Source organism: Anarhichas minor, unplaced genomic scaffold (genome assembly GCF_050575085.1).
Source record: "Anarhichas minor isolate MPS153535 unplaced genomic scaffold, ASM5057508v1 ptg000027l, whole genome shotgun sequence".
Lineage (NCBI taxonomy): Eukaryota > Metazoa > Chordata > Actinopteri > Perciformes > Anarhichadidae > Anarhichas > Anarhichas minor.
In genome coordinates this window covers 21,514,267-21,538,895 of record NW_027466473.1, presented here as the reverse complement: position 1 = coordinate 21,538,895, position 24,629 = coordinate 21,514,267, and the positions used below count along the sequence as shown (strand labels likewise).

General features: G+C 43.3%; 1 protein-coding gene across 23 annotated transcripts in view; it reads left to right on the top strand.

Annotated features, from left to right (window-relative positions):
* The first annotated feature begins 391 nt into the window (after positions 1–391).
* The window catches only part of tcf7 (transcription factor 7), a 65,995-nt gene continuing 41,757 nt past the window's right edge, over positions 392–24,629 (top strand). For 7 of the 23 annotated variants that reach the window (XM_076102453.1, XM_076102475.1, XM_076102459.1 and 4 more), the window contains exons 1-3: positions 393–913; positions 1,203–1,272; positions 2,945–3,051. In XM_076102453.1, coding sequence (XP_075958568.1) covers positions 731–913; positions 1,203–1,272; positions 2,945–3,051 — 360 coding nt within the window. In that variant the 5' untranslated portion in view covers positions 393–730. Of the gene's footprint in view, positions 914–1,202; positions 1,273–2,944; positions 3,052–24,629 lie in introns of all 23 variants that reach the window. The other 16 variants (XM_076102468.1, XM_076102466.1, XM_076102460.1 and 13 more) reach the window with 6 other exon arrangements.

Sequence of the window (24,629 nt, the reverse complement as noted above, 5' to 3'; positions counted from 1 at the left end):
ACTAAACTTAACTAAACTTAACTAAACTTAACTTAACTTAACTTAACTGTCCATCACTGGAAATAAGGAAGAAAAACAATATATTCTATTTCCCTAAACCAGAACACATAATTGTAATGAGCAGTCCCGACCACAAGATTGAACCAAAACTATCAGTATTAACATTTTACCTGCAGCTTCTCCATCCACACATTCGGAGAACACGTGTTTGTTGCCTTTAGTGAAGTTTTTTTGGTGGCAAAAACGCAACAACCACGGTTGAGCGCGCACGGCGTGAACACGCCCCTGGAAGGCATGAATAACGCCCGTTGAGCCGAGCTCATGGGAGGTGATGTCTCTTTAAGAAGGGCTCGGCTCTCCGCCGAAACAATCGCACGAACCCCCAACAAGTCATCGGACCTGTCAATCATCCAGTCGGCGCCCTTTGATCGTCGGGACTCCTCGCCTTGCGTTGGGCTCAAATGAGCTGTTTGCTGTTGTAGGGAAACATTAGCGCTCCACCAAGCAGCCAGCCGGGGGGACGACACATCTCAACTTTTTCTTTTCTTTTCTCCCCTGTATGTGGCGGAGGGGTTTTGGACACTTCGGAGGCGCAACACACTGAGGACATTTAACAGAAGAAAAGTCGCGTCATTCTTTTCTTTATTTATATTTCATTTTTTGGGGTATTATTTCTTCAAAGTGTGTATATACATATATACATCGCAAAAGGGACGTGGGAGAAGCAGACATGCCTCAGCTCAGCAGCGGCGGCGGGGACGACATGGGAGCGAACGATGAGATGATTGCGTTCAAAGACGAAGGCGAGCAAGAGGAGAAAATACAAGAAAACGCGTTCACGGAGCGAGACCTGGCCGACCTCAAGTCCTCTCTGGTGAACGAGTCGGAAATAAATCAGAGTCCGCACGCAGCGGTAGGTTGGCACGGAGTGTGTGTATGTGTGTGTGAGAGAGAGAGTGGATAAAACACGGAAAGAGTGTGTGAGAAAAGCTTGTTTTTTATAGTACACGCTGGTGACATGAATGAACCCCCAGAAGAAAACGCGCTATTCGTGGTGGTTACATTGTAAACACACGTTAAAGTATGACACTATGTGTAACACTCGCGTGGTCATTTCTGCTCGCCTTTTTTCTTCTTCTACTTCATTTCTTTTATTCTGGGGAGTATGTCTGACCCCCGTGTTTGTTGTCGGTCCCTTCCAGGCGGTCAGACGGGGACAGCAGGGCGAGCAGAGGGGCTTCCCAGAAAAACACCGGGAGCATCTCAACGGAGGTAAGAGAAGAAACCAAAAAACACATTTACACACTCTGGAGCCACTGCTATCTGAGAAAGCAGCTGAGGAGTGATAAATAAAAAAGACCCCCCCCCCCACTGTGTCAAAGTAAGGACGAGGACACGTGTTGCAGCATTAAAAGCAACTTCAAAGAGTTGTCTTCAGGTGCACACTGCAAAAGATGTCCGCAGCTCTCTGGTTTATCCCTCACATCTATCACTTTGGTTTTTGGGAGTTACATTTCCTGTGTTTCTGTTCTAGCTCGACAATCACACAGAGAGTATTTATTTCACCAGTGGAACACGGACTCTGGAAGTCTGTCGGCCTTAAATTCAGTCATGAGAGTTAAACTCATTTCTAGAAATTCGTATTCGGCTAACACTCGGATACCTTTTGTCGACTAATCGATTTAGTTGATAGATCTGTGGAACTGAGTTTACTCCACAAAGAATCACTCAAAAAGGTTTAAACTTTAAATCTTGAAACTGTGATAAACTGATAATTAATTCAGCATGAAAACAACTTGTCGACTAAAACCAAAGCAACCGATTAGTCGACTACTATTTGTACTCTTTGCTTGTATCAAACACTTTTAAATCACCCTCTTCATCCTAGTATGATCTGTCCTGTGCTCACGTGTCTAAATACACTTTAGATTTGCAGCCCTGGTTATTTTAATTTTTTCTCAGTGTAGCTTTTGCCAGACTTTGCCAAAAGTGGGGTCAACCAGGGCCCTTGAGAGGTTTATTATTATTTTCTTTCTGGAGGTTTACCACCCAAAAAGAACAGAGCAAACCCACGTTGCCTCCCTGCAATAAGGCCCATGTAGAGAGTGTACGCTTGGCGGTTTTAATTACAGCCGTCGATGGAGGCTGCGCTCTCAACTTGTGTAACTGACTCCAGTCGTTTTTAAACATTGCGTTCCTTTCTGCAAAAACTTCCATCAAATGTGAATTTTTTTTTGCGGTTTCAGATGCATCTATTTTTGGATAAAAACCCCACAGAGAAGAATTTAGACATCCCTGAATGATTCTGATTGAATGCTTGGATTACGTTACGTACACGTTAAAAACAGTTATGGCACCTTTCGATGACGAGGGATCGAGGTTAGAGCAAAAGTTGAGTGTGTCATACCGACCAGGTGTAACCCAGTTCCAGCTGACCCACTGAGGGGCCTCTGACGCTCAGTGAGGGGTGGTGGTGGTGGGACATGAATTAACACATAGGCTCCGGGAGTTCACGCCTCTCAGGCGAGGTGATGCTTGTCACGCTTTTGTCTTCGAGTATTGTGGTCCGTGCTCACACAAGGATACAACATGAAATAACTAGTAACAACAATTGTAAATAGTCGGCCTACTCTGTATGCACCTTTTTATTTTTGGATGTTTTCTTTTTGTTCTGCGGCGCACACATCTTATCGCAGTGTAGTGGGAGTAAGTATCAGTGTTTTTTGTTATTTTACTTTTTTGTTATTTTACTCCTTTTTTTAATTTATAGATGAATTATTTTATACATCAATTTAAAATGACACCACGCTGATACCCGTCCTCTCGGACAACAAATCACAAGATTTTGCTCAGAAAATGAAGAAGACGACCTCTTACAAACTGTCACTATTAAATCCTTATTGAAGTTGCTCAGTTTGTGACTCTCGTTTGTTCTTCCTGGCAGTGTCGAAGCAGCACGATGGAGGCATGTACAAGACGCCGGCGTACCCGGGGTATCCGTTCCTGATGCTGCCGGACCCCTACCTCCCCAACAGCTCGGTGTCGCCATCTGTAAGTCCATCTTTCTCTGTCTAACCCTCCCGCTGGCTGCTCTGTCGTTGGTTTCTTGTGTCGGTAGCTGAGGGCGCTCTGAGGTCCCACTCTGGACTCCCGTACGAGTTTGTGCACTTCAGCTGCTATTCGTGTCCTCTGGTATCAAGTCCAACACTGAACAGGGAACAGAAACATACACTCAGGGGTGGAAACGTTCCAAGTCTGGTGGCCGCGGGCTAGTGTGTTTTATGTTTTGGCTCCTCAGTAGCCAGAACTCAACAGTATCAAACAGAGACGGCGTGGACACGGTGAACCATAGAGTGCTGGGGTTTTTTAATGTTATTTTTGGATAAAGTCATAAATGTTTCTTCTGGGATTTTCCACATAATTTGCATTTAATTTGTTGTGCATCTGGTTTTGCAGATTTGTAAACTTTCACTTTATCAGCCTTTACAATCAGTGGACTTCTTCTCTTTTAGATGCGATCTGCGTACTATTGCCTTGAAAGTAATATTTTTAACATTTTACTTACAAATATAGATTTTTTTACATCTCAATATACAGATTTTGTTGAATGGCTCCTTCATGGATACATCAAGTTTGAATTAAAAGTAGATTCATGTCACTTACATGTCAGCAGACGGGTACTGCATTTCCTCTTTCATATTCTTTAATATATTGATAATAGTTTTGCTTTCTTTTGCAGTTTTGCTTCTTAATAGTTATGTGATTGAGATCCATAATGATGACATGACCTCTGTCAATTAAAGCCCAAGAAACACTCGTTCAAATCACAAAGCAGAAACAGTAGATTTATTTCAGATCTCCAGCGTGTACTTTAAAACAGTAAAGGTTGATTCTCAGTCGCACTGTGAATCAGTCACAAACTCAACATGTGCTCTGATCTGTCTTTGAAGTGTGCCGTTTCCCGCCGAATAAAACCTAAAGCTGCTCCTGAAACAGAAAGAGAAGCTTGTTGGACGTCGGGAGTCTGATCGATGTCGTCATCGAGAAACGCACCGTCTGTTTGTGCTGTGGGTCATCCTGCCAGACGGCCCCGAACAATGAATCCTAAAATCCCTTCAAGTCGGCCATAAGAGCCAACATCCACGGATAGGCTGACTAATTCACCAAACGTGAGCGCTTGCGCCTGATTCATTTTTCACGCGTAATCCTGTTTCCTGAATGAAGCCCTGCTCTGACAGACGAGAGGCGCATGTTTCTGACATCACAGCGTCCCGTTGGCTGATGTGACGTGAGGCTCAGTGGATGAGGAATCTGCTGAACCACAAAGATGTGATTCACCCCGCTGTGTTCTTCAACGTGTGGGTCCAGACCCAGCGGTTGGTCCCGGGAGGTTTTAAATGGGTCGTTGAAGGGTAAAGAATAAATAAGACTATTGTTACAGACTAACTCCAAGTAAAAAGTATTCCTCTAAAAAACACTTTTTCTTTAAGTTTTCAAGCTGTAATAAACTTTCACTTCAATGTTATGTCATCTGTGAGCGTTGCTACGTTATAAAGTTCGGTCAAATGTTATAAAACGAATGTAAGGAACCCTGTTTATGCACCCGCTTCGACTTTAAGTTACTTTTATACTTGCATTATGTACATTAGCCCCACGTCTTGTTTGATTTAAAGCCTCCAGATTTCCTTCCTGAAAAACGCTTCGGTAAACACAATTTGACAGTCTTTTTACAGTCTTTTGGGCTTTTTCATGGAAAGACCAGACAACAGTAGCTTCACTTGTTTGGGTCTCAGTATTACATGTAAGCGGTCGCATTTGTTTGTGAGAGAGGCGCATGTTTACACAACGAGGAAATCACATTCTCCCGAAGTCTGTTATTCATAGGGCTGGTAATATATGGATATTATATCCATATGAGACTAGATATTGTGTTAGATTCTGTATTATCATAATATGGTGTTTTAAAGGCTGCATTACTGTTCTATTATATTCTTTTACCCGCTTAGTCATTATATCCACATCACTGATGATTATTTATAAGAAATCTCATTAGTGGTCCACCCCACAATATCAACACAATAACCATATGGAGGTATTCAGTCAAAAACATGGTGATATTTGATTTTCTTCCCCACCTGTGATTGAGACTATAACCTGAATAAAGTACTACTACAAAAAGTACTACTACTACTACTACTACTACGAGAGAGAGAGAGAGAGAGCGTGCTCTTTATTTCCTTAAAGCATCTTAACCCTCGCTGTTACATAACACGGCACATCCGGCGTGGCTTCTTCTTCGCCCTCATCATCATCTTCCCTTCTCTTCCTCTCCAGCCCCGGAGTCCGAACCACACGGCCTCTCAGAGATTGTTTTTGTTGAGGGTGGGGATGGCGGGGGGGGGGGGGGGTGTGTGTAAGATAAAGAGCACTTTCTTCCCCGTGTTTCTTGGAGACTCCACACAATGCTCACTTGTTGCTTCTCTCCTTGTAATTAGCCCGCCGGTTGCGAGGCGGCAGCGGCGCATCAGGCCCCCGTCTACCTGCCACGTGAAAGGGCTGAGCATAGTGGTTTAGGGGGGGGGGGATGATTATGGATGGATTGGAAACTATAGGTCTGGGAGACTTTCAGGAAGAATGGTGTGTTTGGTGTGTTCCTGGTGTTGTGGTGTTAATGTAAGGCAGGATGTGTCTCTGTGTGTGTCCTTGTGTCTGAGCGTCGTGACTCTGACAGTTTCACTGCTGCTTTCTTAAATTGTCGGCATTTCTAGGGAGTTCAGAAGTCTGTCCATTATGTTTCTGAGGCAGCGTTTAGTTTGTGAAATAGAAAATACTGAGCCCAAGGTGACGCCTTCAGATGAATCTGTTTCATACAAAGCGATATTCAATGTAACACGGTAGTAAAAGAGTCCGTTCTATGGGTGAACGTGTTCAGTGGTGAGATGGTCTGCTTCTATCTCTCACGCTGCTGTTCTATTATGTATCCTGACGGTAGATACATGGGACATATAGATACAGTTAAACAATCGTGTATTCTTGCTCCGCAGACAGATTATTCTGTTTGCAGCTGAAATAATTAGTCTGTATGAATCTATTTAATTGTATAAGTCATTTTTTATTTTAAAGTGAAACATACAAAGTGCACAAATCTCTGTTTTATATAATTGTTAATTGTATTTAACTGGATTGTTGGTGGGACGTCATCTTTGTGAGGGATCGTTTTAATATTAAAATAATCTGTAGATTAATGAAAGAAGAAGATGCAGCGCTAATGCTTTTACTATCAGATCCTTTGGAAACAAACATAATTCTCTCTTGGTTGTCCAAAACTGTGAGTGTTTGCAGCCGGTGTGTCAGCCAGTGACGGTTTCTACCAGCTAAACAGACAACAACTTCTCAAAACCTGTATTCCCGTAAACTGTTGAAGTCATTGTGAGAGCATCAGCTGAATGACTGGAAGTCAGATATTAATTATAATATTTGTCTCTCTGTATCTCCCCCCCCCCCCCCATCTCTGCTTGTAAGACTCATCTAATAACTCCGTGTTTCCTTCAGATTATTTTATATTTGCTTATTCACGCTGTTTGAATGTGTATATATATATATATATTATATATATACAATCTGTACAACATACGACACCCTCTGCTCTTAGATCTTCTTATCGGATGAGGAAAACAGATGTGCAATAGATGTTATGTGTACAGAATAAAATTACAACATCAGTCAATCCATATGAAAGAAATGATAATGAGAGCAGTAGTAGCACTTAACAATAGATAAAGATGGTGACATACTGTAATAACCTCGCTCCATAGAAACATGTATGAAAACTTGTCCAAGGACGTGAAACGGGGGGGGGGGGGGGGGCGGCATTTTACAGAACCGCCGCCAAAAACAACAAACCCCTCCGCGGCTGTGTTTGTTCTGAACAGATTAACGTGATTCACAACGCTCGCCCAACCAGATTGTCTGAAATAGACAAAAAAAGAACGGATGAATCACAAATCGTATTATTCTGGTATTAATGTTAACACCTCGTGTAAAATAGAAAGAGCTTCTAATCTCTGCTGCTGCAAAGTGTATTCCCTCCTCGTCCCATTCTGCCATAATACCCCTATTACAGCATTTCATGGGACGGTGCATTAGTGTAGATATCAGCTGTCCGTCAGGAGGACGCGGCCAAAGACAGATTTGTGGGACTCAGAGATTTGACGGAACTCCCCCGGCTCCTTGTCTTTGGATGGAAGCTTTATCTTTGAGCGTGTAAGACGCTGTGTTTGTGTGCTGTTTACGTTCATTACACTTTGAGTATTATTTATGTATCAACGGCTTGTTTTCTGTGTGTGTGTGTGTGTGTGTGTGTGTGTGTGTGTGTGTGTGTGTGTGTGTGTGTGTGTGTGTGTGTGTGTGTGTGTGTGTGTGTGTGTGTGTGTGTGTGTGTGTGTGTGTGTGTGTGTGTGTGTGTGTGTGTGTGTGTGTGTGTGTGTGTGTGTGTGTGTGTGTGTGTGTGTGTGTTTTCTCCTCAAGTTTGTTGCTGCAGGCTTGTGTTTGTACCCAGAGTTCATGGTGCGTTTTGGTGCTAATGTTTGCTGTGTGTGTGTGTGTGTGTGTGTGTGTGTGTGTGTGTATAATGCAGTGGATTACCAGCAGCCTGTTTTTGAAGGGATCATGAGTCTTTTGTCGTCTCGAGGAGTCAAACCCCAGCGGAGGGGAGATCGTCTTCCTCTCTTCAGCATCCTCCCATCTTTCTCCTAACGTCCCTCTTCTCTCTCTGCCTCTTCCACCATCCACCTCTTGTCTTCATCATCTCAGCTGGTTCAACTTTCTGTCCTCATTTCTGAAACCTGTGAGATAACTTCTTGGTCCTTGTTGTGATCCATAAAGAGATAAAAGAGTTGAGTTACATAAGCATAAGAAGTATCAACATCAGTGTTTTCTTCCAGCTCAGTGAGCGCTGCTGTGAAGCTGATGAATGTCTTTATTGTGGTTTGTAAAGAAGTTTTCATGGATGGTGGACAGACGATGAGTAAATAGAAATGGATCACACAGGAGTTTGGTTATCATGTGCTGTGGTCTGCATGAACACCAGCTTCTTTTTATTAATCTTATGACTGTGACTTTTTAAAATAGGTCTTTTTGCACGAGATGAGTAAGAGCAGTGTTTCCCTAGACTGTCTGATATTAGTGGTTCTGTCTCCTGCACTTCTTAATGTAATCAGCTTCTTCTTCCTTTCCTCTCTTGACGTATTTCAAGCTTCTTGTTTTCCAGAAAGGTGCATAAAAATGTTCATATCCTGGCAAAGATGGCACTCGATCAAACAATGAGTTAAAATTTGGCAGTTGGCAAGCTGCACTTCCTGCAGCTGCTTCACAATAATCATCTTTCTGAAGTGGCCAATGACTCACTGACGAGTGATGCTGGTTATATTTTGGGGTGTTTAGACTAGATCTTAATCGGTGACCGTCACCAGCAGTTATGAGTTTGGCGTGTTTGTCCACTGTTTGAGTCGAAAGAACTGTCTTTGGGTTGAACTTTGCCTTTTAGAGCAGCGTTAACATACTTCAGTGGAAACAGGTTTTGACGATGAAAGCCTGTAAAATGTGCAGTGAGCTCGGCTGGTAGTCGGGACACTTCCCTGTCCGACTGGGAGCCGGCGTTTCAAGCCTCTGATGTTGGGCTGTGTGCTGCTTTGTTCGCCATCACAGAGGCAGTGAAACTGCCTCTGTGATGTGGAAGCTGCGGTCACGATATGACGTCGCGCCGCTCATGAGGCCCTCTTCCCGCTCACTGTACCTGGACACCGACTGTGAGACGGCCCACGGTTTAGTGTTTGGTACCAAACGCTGTTTAAACAGAGTTTTTAAAAACACAGTCACTGGAATTTACAAGCTGGTGTTTGACGGCTCGGTGTCGTTGTCTCGTTTGGGGGAATTTCCTGCTCAGTTGACATTTCGTTTCACAAACTGAAATTGAAAATTGACAGGAAGACTGCTGAGAGAGCGATTTTACATGTTTGGGAAAGGGCCAGGGGTGAAGCTGTCATTTCTAATCATCTTTAAATATTTAAGTATCTCAGCTGTCAGAATATCCCCTCACAACTTTCTCTGAACCAAACCAGAATTTCCAAATCATGCACGGGAATAACAGTTAAATGACAATCAGCCTCTTCAACAGCTTGTTTTTTGAAATGATTATTATTATAATGTAAAGCTTCACGTCTTTCGCCTATAGACATTTTTCACATGCCTCCTCCTCTTCCTCGTATCCATTCATAAATCAGCTGTTGTTGCTAACAAGCTCCCCTCCCCACCCTCCTCTTTTTCTTGTATCTCCCAAATAACACTCAGTCGATCCTCCCCAGATCAAGGGAACGGCATGTGTGTGTGTGCACGAGTCTCTAGGATCTTGCCACTTCCTTGTTTCCTTTTGTGTGGTGGTGCTGACAGGGGGGTTGTTCAGCCAGCCCCATGTCTACTGGTAAACAATGGCAGCAACACAGGCCCTAATCCCCCCCCCCCCCTTATACAGACCCAGGGGCTGGGATGAGCGGTGCGGGGGCCTCCCTGCCTCTGACTGGCTACGATAAGGTTTAAGAGGCCTTAAAGAAAAGCAGCTTTCACTAGAAGGCAGCACAAGCTCGGGTCGGAAGGAAATCTACAAAACATGTCTTTAAGGACTTTTTGCTGGATATAAATACATTAAGACGTCAGACGTTTAAAGTAACACCTGCTGTATGTTGCTCTCCATCCGTGTTGTCAAAGATACACTCTTATAAAAGATTCCACTCTTGGGTGTTTCCAATGTGGACAGAGGAGCTGGCAGCGTCTCAACTGGCCATTGTTGTGATGTATGTAAGTGTGAGATTATGGTCGTGTAGAGTCTCAGATTAATGAGTGAAATTAGCCTGATGATTGGCCAACAAATCTCCATGATTGCTCTCGGCCAAAAAAAACAATCCCCTTTTTCTTTGTGTTGAGATTATGAAAGGTTCCTCCTTCACATGAAATACAATATTTTGTATTGTTTGTATTAATAAATGGAATAATTAGGCCACTGTTAGGATTTTAAAACTTGAAAACTTGCCCTTCAGAAGTAATAAAAACACTTTGCACATGTTTGATGGAGCCTCCTATCATCCTAAACCCTGCTAGTTAATGTAAAGAAATACAGTTTATCTATCGTTTATAGTTCCAGTGGTGTCCTGACCTGATGAGAGCACACGTAGCAAAGGAAAGATGATTTCCATTATTTATTTCATTATTTTCTTTGTTGATTGTGTTTGGTCTATTAATAAATCATAGGATAAGGGTTACGTGCCAAATACAGTTACACAGACGCAAGGGGATGTCTTCAAATGTCCTATTAGCACTCTACATTTAACTGTGTGTGTGTGTGTGGGGGGGGGGGGGGGGGGGGGGGTCACAGATTGTCATGCTCACTCAGTCTCAGGTAGACTGAGGCCCCACGCTGCTTCACAGAGGGACAGGAAATATGAGCAAGAGATGAAAATAGAAGTGGATGAAGACAGATAAATAGACTGTAAGGAGGGAGGGCTGGAGAGGTAAAGAGAGCATTATAGAGGGAGGGGGGGGGGGGATTAAAATACAAATGACCATAAGAGCGTCCTCATCGGCTTTGAAGTAGCCGGCTGTGAAGGCACCTAAAGAGAAACTGTTCAGAGGACTTTTTCAAGAGGCGGAAAGGTTTAAAAGAATATCAGAAGGAGAGGAAAGCCCCTTTAGATGGCCCCGAGGTGTTTATACCTGTAATTATTCATCCACTTATTTCTTTCCGGCGCAGACGGGAAGGTGGGACGGGGGAAAACTGTCGAGCAGTAAAAGACAGGTGTTGGCGGAGGAAGTGTGGGTTTGTTTGATCGATATGATTAAGTCTGCTTCTCTCGTTTTCTATGAAATTCAGACACATTAATACAGACTCAACTGTAACAAAAAGGGAACAAGAGGTTACGGTTGGTAACTTCATGTGGTGGTGTTGGTGCGAGTGTTTCTGTAAATTAAGACCACATTTCCCATAATTCCTCCCACGCTTCCTGTCACCAGGATGATGCCAGAGGTCAGAATCTGCCTCTTCACTTTTGCCGCCATCAGGCTCTGAAGCTTAAACTCCACTTCAGTGTTCCACTCTGATGCTGTAAAGTGATCTCCTGTTGTGCCGTAAAGCAGCATGGCAAATCATTCGTCATTAATCAGGTCGAAATTACCACATATTCTGCAGGTGAGTCATTGGCCGGTGCAGAGTTTCTCCCATGTCGTTGTTGACAGAGCGAGCCTCCCAGATGTGTGTTCTCAGCTCGTAGTTAATCAATGACAGCATCGTCTCTCTCACACACCAGCGGGACATCAAAATACCCACAGACATCCAGTCATTCATACCGCACGCATGGTCTGTTAATCATTTTAAAAAAACATGAAAATAACGGCCAAGTCATCACGCAGAGACCTTTTTAGGTTCTGGATTGGAACTGGTCCCCGATCTATAGGCCTTAAGATGCACTTTTATTGATCCCTGGTGGCAAAGTTTGGACTTGTCTTTTGTCTGCAACGTTGTGTTCACAGAAGAGGAGCTGGCTTCAAAAGTGTGGTCAGGCGTCTCAACAGAAATGTAATAAATGCACAGAAACTGTATCCCGCAGACAGTTTAGTCTAACATGACGGAGCATCTCCCGCTCAGTCACAGTTCTGTGTCTTAAAACAAGTAACCGTGTGATCTTTTGAATTATGTATAAAGAGTTCACAGCATGCATTTCCAAAAACCAACCCAACAGATCCCATTAAACTCAAATAAACATACTCCTTTTTAAATCAAAGTTAAATTCAATTTATTAGAACACTGCCTTCAATACAGAGAATTAACTTTAAACTACGAAGAAGTGAAATAAATGACTTTATGAATGCCTAAATCTACATAAAAAGGAAGTTGTTTTGCTTACAACACATTGAATATGACAAGAATCCGAATCAAAATCAATAACATCTGATCAATACCCAACCAAATAATGAGTGTGCAGCCCAGTCTGTTATTGTTTTCATGTTGCATGTAGCTGGGCGTTTTCAAAAAACACTCCCGCGCACACACACACACACACACACACACACACATCGCAGAGTTGGTAGGTCAGCGTGCCTCAAACATGTCGAGCCCCTCCTCCCTCACGTGACCCCGGACAGTGAGAAGTTTTAAACACAGATGCTGAGTCGACATAGAGCAGTATTCAAGACGCAGATGCTTAAAGGTGTATGTACATATATTCAAATAAATAAGTAAAGACATTTAGGAATTAAGAGGCATTCACTACCAGTATCTCACTGTTAACGTTGTTCCAAGACATTTCTTCGGCCGGTATCGATATTTTACTGGTGGTATTTCCAGTGTCAAATATGATCAAATTACTGACGTTTTGCTCCGGCTGAGATGAGAAAGCTCGTTAGCTGCTTCCATCATCGATTTAGTGTTTTTATGTTGGAAGTAGCGAACAAGTGTGCACATGTGCAGGACATCGGTCCGGATGTACGGACCGGGTAGCGAGAGACGTGTGTTGTTGTTGTTGTTGTTGATCCTGTGAAGTGGTAATGAGCTGATTAATGACATGTTGACATGAAGTCGGATCGGTGCAGAGACTTGTGAACTCACCGATACCAGATCCAGCATTTCAGGCTCTACTTATTGTCATGCATCTTTATTTTTTCTTTAGTATGTTGATTGTTAATAAAACATAAAACATAAGGAACATCAGAATTTAGAAAAAATATCCTTTTCTTTGGCAAATAACATAAACTGTGTTTCTGTTTGATCCGGTTCTGAAACTGTACTCCTGTTATTAGATCTGGTTTTGTCTCATTTTTTTGTGGTAAATGAAGTGATATTGAGTTGATTGCACTCCGTCTGTTTCTGTTAGAGTGAGAGAGAAATCACGTGACCTCTGGGAATTAAAGACTTGTTTCATTTCCTCTTCATTACTGTCAATAATCAGACTGAAGAGTTTCACGAAGCAGTCACTGCCTCTCTAGATTAGTAGACGTTCACACACAGTCTGTACTTTCCAAAAAAAGAAAGGAAAAGAAATAATGTGTAACACCAAAGAGAAGTCCAAGAATAGCTCTCAGGTGCTTTTACATAACCAGGAATTGTCCTTGATGCTGATGTTGCCACATTAAACTGCTGTTCAGGAGGAAGTTAATCATTTTTTATTTTATTTTTTTAAAACTGCCAAAAAGCAGAGAAGCTAAAAATATATCTGATGACCAACAATGCACTTCACGACACTTAAAAGTGTACTGAACACATCCATCAGCTCATGTATGAAACGCAGGCTTTAGTCAGCTCCCTCCTCTGGTGTTGACTTTAACGTTTTATAAGCCGGCGGTCTCGCCCACACATGATGCGCTGGAGCTTCTTCTGTTTGCAAACACAGTCGCTGTGACGGCCATATGTGATCGTACACGACAATTTGCCATGTGCTCTGTCTCTTTCATCTGTCCCCGAGAGGAAATTTACAACCTGTTTACCCTCTACGGAGAGATGGGAGTGTGTGTGTGTGCGTGTGAGAGTGTGTGTGTGTGTGCCCAGAGCGAGTGGAACTAACTTCACATCTTGTTGTGTGAGTTTTGAGTGAGGATCTGGTACAGGATGGTACTTAGATTCTTGTATGTGCTTGTCTGGTACTTCATGTTCTTGATTACATCTGTAACTTCAAGGTCAGACACAGCGATGTTTTTCCACCACAACGGATGCACCGGTACCGATAGTGAATTATTTTTTTAATATAAAATAACAATAAAGTACATTTATATTAATGGATTTATTTGAGACATTTAGTTTTGTAAAGTTAGGGAAGCAATGTTTAAGTCGAGCCTGATGTTGCCTTGCTCATAAAAGAATGATTCCAGGCCTGCAGGTTATTGATCAAACACTGGTCTGTGATCGGTACCCACCGCTCAGGTATCAGGAGGACGTCTGATTGGAGGAGATCTGGATACAGCGCTGGAAACAGGGCCTCGTTCATTCTCGTGAAAGAATGAACTTCCTGCGTGTAAACTAGGCCAGCGCACTAGAGTTTCCTTTAACTCCGCCCCTCAACAGCTCGGCCTCGGGTTTGTTTACATAAACAACCGCAAGAAAATAACTCTGGATTCGGCTATTAGTGGATTTTACAACTTTTAGCACATACTTATTAAACAAGGACTGTTGATTTACATCAACAAAAACAATTTGCAGACGTCTCTTCTACAATGTGAGTCAATAAGGGGGAAAGTGGTGTCATGTGACAGACCTGGAAGTTGTTACTCCACCCTTTGACCTCTTTGGAAATGGTCTTCAAAGCCCGGTGCTCCTCCTATAGGCTTGGCTTCTGACTTCACTCTCAGTTTATTTATTCATCAATGTCTTCTCTGCAGGAGGGTTGAAAGGTCAAAGGTCATCATCACCAGAATGTGAACATTATTTCCCAAAATGTCAATCTATTGCGTCAATTCGAAACTAAGCCAGAGAGAATACTTAATCACTTTATTATTTTATTAAATATGAATGTCCATCATGATATGTTTCTCAGTGGTGTGTTGGTGTTAGTAATTGATAATATCCTGTGATGACTTTACCTCACCCTTCCAAACCTCGCCTCTGCAGCCGCCCTTTATAATCGTTTTAATATGCACTTTATTAAAATAGTGTTCATAAAAATAGACGACTAAATGAAACTCAGCTCACCCCTCCTCCTCCTCCACCCCGTGCCCGAGGCTCTGCCCAGACCAGCTGGAGCCTCCACAGCCGCATGAAGCAGCTCGGCACACATGGCTGTGATCACACACACGCATGCACACACACACACATACACACACACACACACACACACACAGGAGCAGAAGTTTAATCCTCCCTCATATGATACTCCGCCTTCCTAAACTATTCATATATATGTGTGTAATATATATATATATATATATATATATGTATATATATATGTATATATATATACATATATATATATATATATATATATATATATACATATATATATATATATACATATACACACGTGTAAGCTGCCTTCACTTCCTTCTTCCTCTTTGTGCACACTCTCTCACACACACACACACACACACACACACACAACACAGCAACAGTTTAACACAGTGTGCATTGTTCAAAAACACCACGCCTACCAGGCAGGGACAATGAATCATGTTTGTTTCTCTCTTTCTTCCATCAAATTACTTCTGATGAACTGTAACGAGTGAGACCGAGACAGAAATATTCAGTGTGAGACGGGAATTTTAACAATAAATGCAAATGTCTCTACACGATGGGTGAAATTGAGAAACAATTTATAGATAAAATGGCTACATATGAACACTTTTGTTACATTTCGTCACAGAAGTCTTAAATGAACACTGAAGCCGTCACACCGTGGACTGTACTTAATAAGTGGACTTAGGTTTGAAGCTCAGTTAGGCATTTTGGTCGTCCTCATACAGTATATTTATGTATTTTGTTTACTTAGCCAGTCTTAGCCAGCGCCCTCTTCCTGCTTCCTGCTGTAAAGCACATTTCCCACATGGCTTGTCGATGCCAAGCGTGCCAGTGACTGTGTCGTTAGCTTTGAGGTGGTACATTAGTGACCATGTTTTTGCCGTCAAAGAACGGCGGCAAAAGAGGGAAATGAGCCCCAGGTGATGAGGGTCTGCAGTGATTCCTTCAGTCTGTGGAAGCTCGTGTGTTTTGGCACCGGGTCCATGTGTTAATGTCGTTTTTAAGCCCAGAAAAGGGAGAGGGAGGAATTCCCTCTTCAACAGGTTTCCTCTGAAGGAGCTCGGGCCATGCGTCAAATTGATTTCCTACCTTTGTTTTGCACCGTTTTGTAGCGTAATAGAAAGATGCCCCGTGCCCATAATCTGTGGCCATGGGAACCTTTTATGTCGGTCTGCAGAGATGCAACACTCACGCACAAACACCCGTCCGCCTTCGCTCTATGACGGAGAGTGAGGACAAAAGAGAAAATGTCCAACGCGCATCCATTAATTGCGTCAGGATTTTGGAGTTGATGGAAACGAGGAGAGAGGAAGAAGAGGTGGCCTTGAGGAAAACGAGGAGGGGAGATGTTGTCTCTGAAAGAGGAAGGGGGGGAGGCAGAGGGAAGACAAAACATTTAAAAAACAAGGTGCTTTAATGACAAACTCCCACACAAAGTTTAGAAGTTAATATGTTTAGTTTCAGGAAGTAATAAAGCTTTTTTTTTTTTATTTGTGTGTGTGTGTGTGTGTGTGTGTGTGTGTGTGTGTGTGTGTGTGTGTGTGTGTGTGTGTGTGTGTGTGTGTGTGTGTGTGTGTGTGTGTGAGAGAGAGAGAGAGAGAAGATGTTGCGGTAAATCGACTTGTGTGAGCATTTTTCAGGGCCAAACAACAAAAAAAACTAGAGCAACTGTGATGTGCACTGCACTTTGGTCGGTGTGTGCGTGTGTCTGTGTCTGTGTGCGTGGGCGTGCGTGGCGTGTAGGCGTTGCACATACAGGACATGTATGTGGGAAACACTGTACGCACACCAAGGACAGATGAAAGGGTGAAGGGTGGGTGGGCAGGAAGTGAAGAACAAACGAAACACATCTGATTTATCAGGTACAGATTGGGTCGATCAGATGCAGGAGCACAGAGAGAGAGAGAAGAAAGTGGCAGCGATCGAGTCTCAAAGAGGCAGAGAGAGAGAGAACGATGGAGGAAGAGAAGATAACTGCAGCAGCGGAAGGGAGGCAGCAGTAAACAGTGAGAAGCAGTAACCGCGCTGTGCACCTGGTGAAGCTAAACCACAGCGCCGGTTGAAGCAGACTCTCGACACCTTAAGAACACCTTTAACCGTTTCACCACCGCACTCAAGGAAAAGAAGCACGGATTCCCAGAGCTAGTTCACAACTCGAAAGCCGCTTTTCTCTTTCAACCATAGGAAGTGAATTCCTTTGAAGAACTGAAGTGGGAAGCCAAACGATCGAGGCTCAATCTTTTTTTTCTGGCCTGCACTGTAGCTCCTGTTATTTATTAAAGACATATTTGATTTGTAATTGATTATCAGATAGCAAACATGAGGAGGATGTTGCACAAGAATCAGCACATTTCATCTTCCTGCCACATTGTTTCCACGTCACTTTTTGGAAATGACTTCTTCAAATGCATGTTGGATCTCCCCGAGGATTCAAAGGACTGATAAAATACAACAATTGTCATTTTGCTCTTCTACACAGTTTCTACGTTTCCCTCAAGGTAACTAGAAATTTGGGGAATGTACAGTATGATCTTGGTTTGTTTTAAAGTATGAGAAACAGCTTGTTGGGGAATTTAAGAGCTGGATTAAGCTGTTATGTCATACATTACCCAACTGAAACAAACAAACGTGATGCATGGATCGGTTTGTTGTGATGAAGCTCCGCCCTCGTCGTCACCGTCGAGCTGCAGATGTCACGCTGTAACTCTGGAGGAACAGGCGCCATCCATTCCACTTCAGACTCTCAGGGAATGAGAGACAGACACACAGTCAGTCAGTCAGACTCCATCGATGACGGTTTTATGTTCCAAACGATCGAGGCTCAATCTTTTTACCAGACAGAAGCAGATTTACAGCAGGCACATGTACAGTCAGTCCTTTGTCAGGACCCCAGAGGACCCATTGGCTCCCCCTGTACGCTGCAGAGCGAGGCGGCCGTCTCTCCTCCTGTCTCTCCTCCTGTCTCTTCTCCTGTCTCTTCTCCTGTCTCTCCTCCTGTCTCTCCTCCTGACTCTCCTCCTGCCCCCTCGTCTCTCTCCTCCTGCCCCCTCGTCTCTCTCCTTCTGACTCTCCTCCTGCCCCCTCGTCTCTCTCCTCCACCCCGGCGTCTCCCAGCTCTTAATTTCTTTTCTGTTTGTCTTTAAAGAAATGTGTCCCGGGGTCCTAATGGTGCCAATTACAGGCAGCCATAACTCTGACACTGTCACAAACAAGCAGCGCAGCGTGAGTGCCATCCAGGCTCCAGTTGACCCCCCCCCCCCCCCCCCCCCCCCCCACAGAGTCCCATTAATCCCAGGCCAGCTGAGGGAATACTGGTTTCAATTAAACACCCATTAGCTGAGCATCAAGTCACTGGTATATGCTGTTTTGATTAGAGGAAGCAAGGAAGACCACTGTTGATTTTATTTTTCTCCTTCTGCTTTTTCTTTTCTGTTTTCTGAAGTCCACAAAAGTACCGAAAGTACCCCGAACAAAACCCACAGCCACTGAGTTCATCTAGAAGAGTCTGATTCCACATGAGAAGAGCGGGGCCTTCATTAATCAGTGGTTATTAGCATGAGACATAAATGATAACTTGATTCATAACCTCAAGATTATGGGGCAAACCTGTTGCATTTAAATGATATAATGAAAAGTGTCCATTTTTAAACTAAAATACACAAATAAATGAAGTCACATCAGTAATAGAAAGTGTTGCTATGACAAAGTTATATTAAAGTTATCTAATTAAGATTTACGTCTTTATTTTCCCCCAACCCAAAAACCAATGAACCTCTCTCTCCATCCTCACACCTTATCTTTAAATGTCTGGTGCCTTAAAAACATTTATTTTAAATATTGCTGTGGAAACATCTCCTTCTAACAACTATTTATTCAAGTTTGACACGAAAAACTTCAAAAAATAAACACAAAGATTACATTTGAACACAAAGTTCTAATAAACCTTTGCCCGATTGAACGCATCATAATGTCACTGAATGGAACCTCCCTTGATGTTGCCTTTTAGCTCCGTTATTTAGCCAGGCAGGACTGGCAGCTAACAGCTAACCGATAACGTAACTTAGCTCTCCTCCTGCTGATTTCAAGACAGATGTGTTGTTCACTATGAAGCATGATCATGGAACAGAACAGGCTGCATGACAGAGTTTAACCACAGCTGCGTAGTACTAGTTTGCACTAGTCTTTCAGCAGGAAGTGCAGACCGGGTAGCGAGTGACGCGTGTTGTTGTTGTTGTTCCTGTGTGGCATAAACGAGCTGATTAATGATGCGATGAGGTGATATCGGATCGGTGCACTGCCGATCACCAATCCAGCAATTTATGCTGTAAGGGAGTTACCGACACTAGTATCGGAACAACTCCAACATGAACAGTTATTTCACAGTAATTGCATTATTGTTTCTTGGATTTGAACATGCGTACCAGTAAATGATAATGTGCATTGCTTTATTTTATTTAGTTTAAAATCAAATGATGGTTGACGGGTGATCTGTGGCTTCCTCCTCAGTGGCCAAGAGAGACTGTTGCATAAAATATAATCTGGATATTACCATCATCATCTATTCTTTTTGCTTTAGGTGAAAGAAATATGAAATACTAGCAGCAGAGTTAAAGCGTGTGTTTCAGTGAGAGGAGGGCACTGAGGGCGCCTCTGTCTCTGTGTGTTTATGTTCCTTGTGTACAGTTAGACGAGGTTAAGCCTGTTGTGGTTTACCATGGAAAATAAAGGCCTTGAGTCTCATCGTCACCTGAAGAGCACACACACACACACACACACACACACACACACACACACTGCTCCTCCCTTAACCGTGTGCTGCTCTGTGTTGGTGGAACATTTTAAAACTTGCTCAACTGCATCTCCTTATTTTCCGCCTTTCACCGCTTTAAATGCAGGAGAAGATGCCGTCTGCAAAAGCATCCGAGCAACGATGGAAACTAAGCTGTAACAGAAAAACACGAGTAGAGACAATCCGTGCTTTAGATGAATGATAAGAGGAATTACAACTCAGGCTTGAACCACAATAAATAAAATAAAAAGTCAAGTCAGAACTGGTTCATTCTTTGCGTCTGTGCTGTAATTCTTCATATGAAGCTCTCTGCTTATCAACTGGGCAAAGCAGATCATCATCCATCACCTGGCGGCACAGAAAGACGGCACTTTGTTTTAAAGGTTGCATTTCGCCGGTGTTGAAGTGTAGAGCAAAGCACAAGTCTGGGAAATGTGATCATCGTATGACACGTTGGCTGCGGATGAGGTGCTCCGTCATGGAAGTTTGATCAGTGGAGTGAACGGGTTGAAAGCCGGTTGGTGCATCACATGCAGTAGCTGGAGGGAAGGAGTCCAGGATGGGAGCAGTGATCCGGGGTTTGGTCTCCGTCGAGCTGCTTGGCTTTTCGGTTTCCCGCCATGTTTCTTTTGGACCGAGATTAAACGAGAGAGAGGGGGAGAGAGAGAGAGAGAGAGAGATAGGAAGGAAGGAACTTTTAATCTAGGAAACAGATAAATACAAATAGCGGCAGAGACATGAGAGGAAAGTCTGAGGATTCAAAGAGAGGGAGAGGAGGGCTTATTTTGTTGGTAATGTTGAAGTTTTTTATTCTTGCACTTTTAAAAAACCTTGTAGTCTAATTATGAAAACACCAGCGGACTAACTCACAAAATACAATAACTAAATAAAAATAATAACACAAAACACCCTTTAAACTAAGATATCTCAGTATTTCCACTAATCCTCTCTAACGGCACTGATGTGTAGATCTCACGTCGAGGTCCATTTAGTAGCTGTGCTGGAGCTTTCAATCACACCACATGATGTTCATCTTTCAAATTTCAAGCCAACATGGACGAAAAGACGAAAAAAGCTGTTTCAGCTGAGCATCTGCTGATGAAGACCAAGCGATATGATCGACAGCTTCAGCTGCGTCCTTGAGGCAACATTGTTTTGTCGACTGTTAACAAGGTCAAGAATCGATTTTCTTTTTTTACTCAAACTGTCTGGAGAGGCGTAACAGATGCATCACCTTGGTCTTGAGGAACTCTCAGTGGTCTGATGTCCCTATCTGTAGTGGAGCCTGGAGGCCAAGCGGCCCAGAAGGGCTGCTGATGGTTAGCCGCTGGCCTCTGGTGGACCGGCGCTGAGAGAGCCGAGGCCCGGGAACAATTATGGCTTCGTAGGAGTAACATAGCCGAGCCAGGCGGCTGCTTGTTCTCTGACTATGCAGTGTGTGTGTGTTCGGGGGGGGGGGGGTCCAGAGGGAGCGGTGCTCTCACACGCAGTCACATATTTACATTACAAATCACAACTAAACAATTCAGCCGACCACAGACGCAAACATCAGACGTTCTTCTAGAGATGGGGTGGATAAGAGTGATGGAGGGATGAGTAGAAGAATGCAGAGATGAGGGAACAGAAAGCGAGGGATGGATTTGTGGCTGGATGAGTGACAAGAATAAAGTGATCTGAAACTCTTAAAGGACCATACTAGTGGGTTCTTTTGTATGCACAACATGTATTTGTACTTCTTTTAGCAGCCATTGGTTTCAATACATTTCTGCACAATATGAAAATCAGTAAGTCTTAAAAACTTACAGTCTACATTTGTTCGGGGTTTTACGAATGATTATTTTTATTATCGATTCATCTGCTGTATATTGATTTGATTCATCAATTAATTGTCTGGTCTTTAAAATGTCAGAAAATAGTGAAAAATGTATTTTTACAATTTTTCTGAGCTAAAGGAAACATCCTCAAATTGCTAGTTCTGTCCGACCAACAGTAGATTTATAATTTGCTTTTATAGAAAGGGAAATAGACATTTCTTCCTTCCTTCCTCAGAATGATAATGTAACTTTGAGAGGAGAGAAGCCAGGCTTGCTGTTCACAGTGATGAGCTCATTTTCATAGCTTCCTGCAATGAATGGAAACCAATAGCTGTATGCATTCAAATATCTAAAACACAAAATCACATGCTTCTGGTAAAAACACGGGTGTGGTCCTTTACTTGGAGTGAGAGACCGACCGAGGTAAAAAAAAGATGGAGATGGTGAGAGAGGAACAACAGACTCGTAGAAGCTGCAGCTCATGTTATTCCGGCTGTCATAAGTTCTGCTGCTTTTCTTCCCGCCACAGTGGAGGGAAAGGAAGCGTTCACCGAATGACACAGAAAAGTGTCAACATGACGCCCACGGGAACAACTGTCTGAGGATCTCTCAGGTGCACAGAGTGAACTCTTCAGGCCTTTAACACACCGGGGGCGATTCATTCAAACGGGAAAATACTGTTGGTTTTGTCATGAGTACTTTGACACAGAACGTGAATATTAAGCATTATTATTTTCAGAACAAGGGTTGATTTTTCTGAGCATTTGCGCCGCAAATGAAGGCATCAACCAATCAGGTTGTGCAGAACGGACATAAACATAATGTACACTGTAGTGAACAACAACAGGGAAGCTGCGTAGCCCAAACTAAGATGGCAAACTTTATTTGTCCTTTCAACCTTTGCAAAGGAAGCGCAGACTGGGTCCATTCTGGGTCCATTCTGGGTCCATTCTGGGTCAATAGGATCCTGGTAGTTGGTCAAGAATCTATTCAAACCTTTTATTGGAAAAGTGTTGCTGTTACAGAATGACTAGTTTTAATGCAAAATATTTGCAGGCGGGTATTTTGCATTTTCCGTGTTGTTTACTCGCCGTGTCGGAGACGTTATACGAGGGACACGAGAGGCAAAAGAGTGAAGGAGTGAGCAGATGACAAAAGCTGATTTAAAGGCAGAGGGCCCTGAGTAGTGGAGCCAGCTACTTTATTTTGGGGTGATAATTACACAGCGTGGGCAAGTCACCATGTTATTAGTTCAGATGATCGATAGCAGAATATCAACCCCTCTGTTAGTTTGGCAGGCGCTCCGTTATAAAAGGAGAACCCACAGGCCTGCCCTGCTCTCTGGAGGAGACACACACACACGAAGGGACACGCACACTGGATAGACTTCTAAAATCCTGGATGCACACGTTCCTAAATAGACTGAAGGATGTAAAATAAACACGTGAACATACAGTTCAAACGCATACATACACACATGTATGGGCAGAGAGATGGCGAGTGGTTGGCAGGCAGTCCCTCTCTCTGATGCTGCTGTGCAGCGAGCCCCCCCCCCCCCCCCCTTGGGGTTTATGAGGTGGAAACGCACCAGCTCTGGCTCTCACTGGGTTCTGGACGAGCTCCCCGTGGTCAGCGGGATGGCAGCGCCCTCGCTCCGCTCTCTCAACGCACACAGATGAGTCCAGTGGAGCGGTGCCATGTCGAAAACCCTCGAGGCAAGTTCATCGCCCCAAACGGAGAGAAAACAGGTTTTCTCTTTTTTCCTTATTGTCCTTTTTTCAGTTGTACACATAGACTGTATATAAGAAGTGGACTGCTCATTGTGTTGTCACCCATTGGTTTGTGGACTCATGTTTTGAAGCCTCGACTTCGGCGATTTGTCCGTCACCATCTTGGATTTTTGTTGCGCCATGTTGTTTTTTTCCGCAACCAAAGAACAGAAGTTACCATATTTGGAATTTGAAGGTGTGACGTAAAGACACCGTATACGTCTCTGGTAGCGGCAGCGACCTGTCAATCACAGTAGCCCCGCCCTAAAGCATCCCCTGCTTTAAGGTCTGTTTGACTCTAAATGGACCATAATTTACTAAATGGACATCATGCTGTATTGAAGAAGACTTGAAACTAGAGATTGAGACCATAAACTCATGTTTACAATGTTTACTGAGGTAATAAATCAAGAGAGAAGTAGAGTCATTTTCTCATAGACTTCTATACAACCAGAGGAGTCGCCCCCTGCTGGTCAGTAGAGAGAATGCAGCTTTTAAGACTCTTCCACATCGGCTTCACTCGGCAGAACCAGAGGTTACATCCTGGTTTTACATGAGATTCAAACAGACACAAAGTTTGGAGTTACAGCTGTTTTACTCGTGAGCTGTCGTTTCTTTACTCCTGCACATTTCAAAGATGTATTCCCGCCTACAAGGCCGACCCACGAGCTGGCTGAACGTGGCGGGGAGTGCATCTCTTCTCCCCGACACCTCTTTGAGTTCCTGGAGATAAAAGCAGCTGGCGCAACATCAAATCAATGGGCCCATCAATGGGAACATCTCCTGAAGATTAAAGAGAAACTCCCTCACACACGCAGAGGGAAGGTAGGGTGCTAATAAAGTACAAGACCCCGGCTGGTGGAGAGATTTAATTGATGTGCAGAAGGGAGTCGGATGAAAAGATGAGTGCTGACGGTGCTGTAATGGGGCTGGTGTTTGTGTGTTCTTTGTATCCGTCCATTAGTGGGAGTCCATTTGTCTCAATATTTATCAACTCTAACATTTCAGTTATTCATCCTCCTTCTTAAACATGCATTCAGTGCTTTATTTACCTGTACATTAGTGTTTGTGTCTCCTCCTCTGTCTTCTTTAAACCTCAGTCTCTCCAGCTTTCTTTTGTAGTTTTTTGGTTTCCACATGTAGTTCTTCCTTCTCTCATGATCCTGTTGTTCAAATGTTCTGTTTGATCCATTAAGAGGCATTAGGCACAGGTCTGTGAATCTCCACCACAGACTGTGTGCATGAACTATATATCGTAGAGGACATTCAGTGTGTTTATTGTGCTTTTTAATGTCGGAGCTTTCTTCTTAATAACATGAATCGTGGCTGAATTCCATTTAGATGTGCTCTGATGATGTGTATGGTGGCGTGCTGACACACCTAATTGGAACAGAGCCATCACTAGTGTTGATGAGGCAAAATGCCAACATGTTGCAGCTGCTCATGCCACTGCAAATATACAAAAAGAGAAAATATACATTTTTATACCA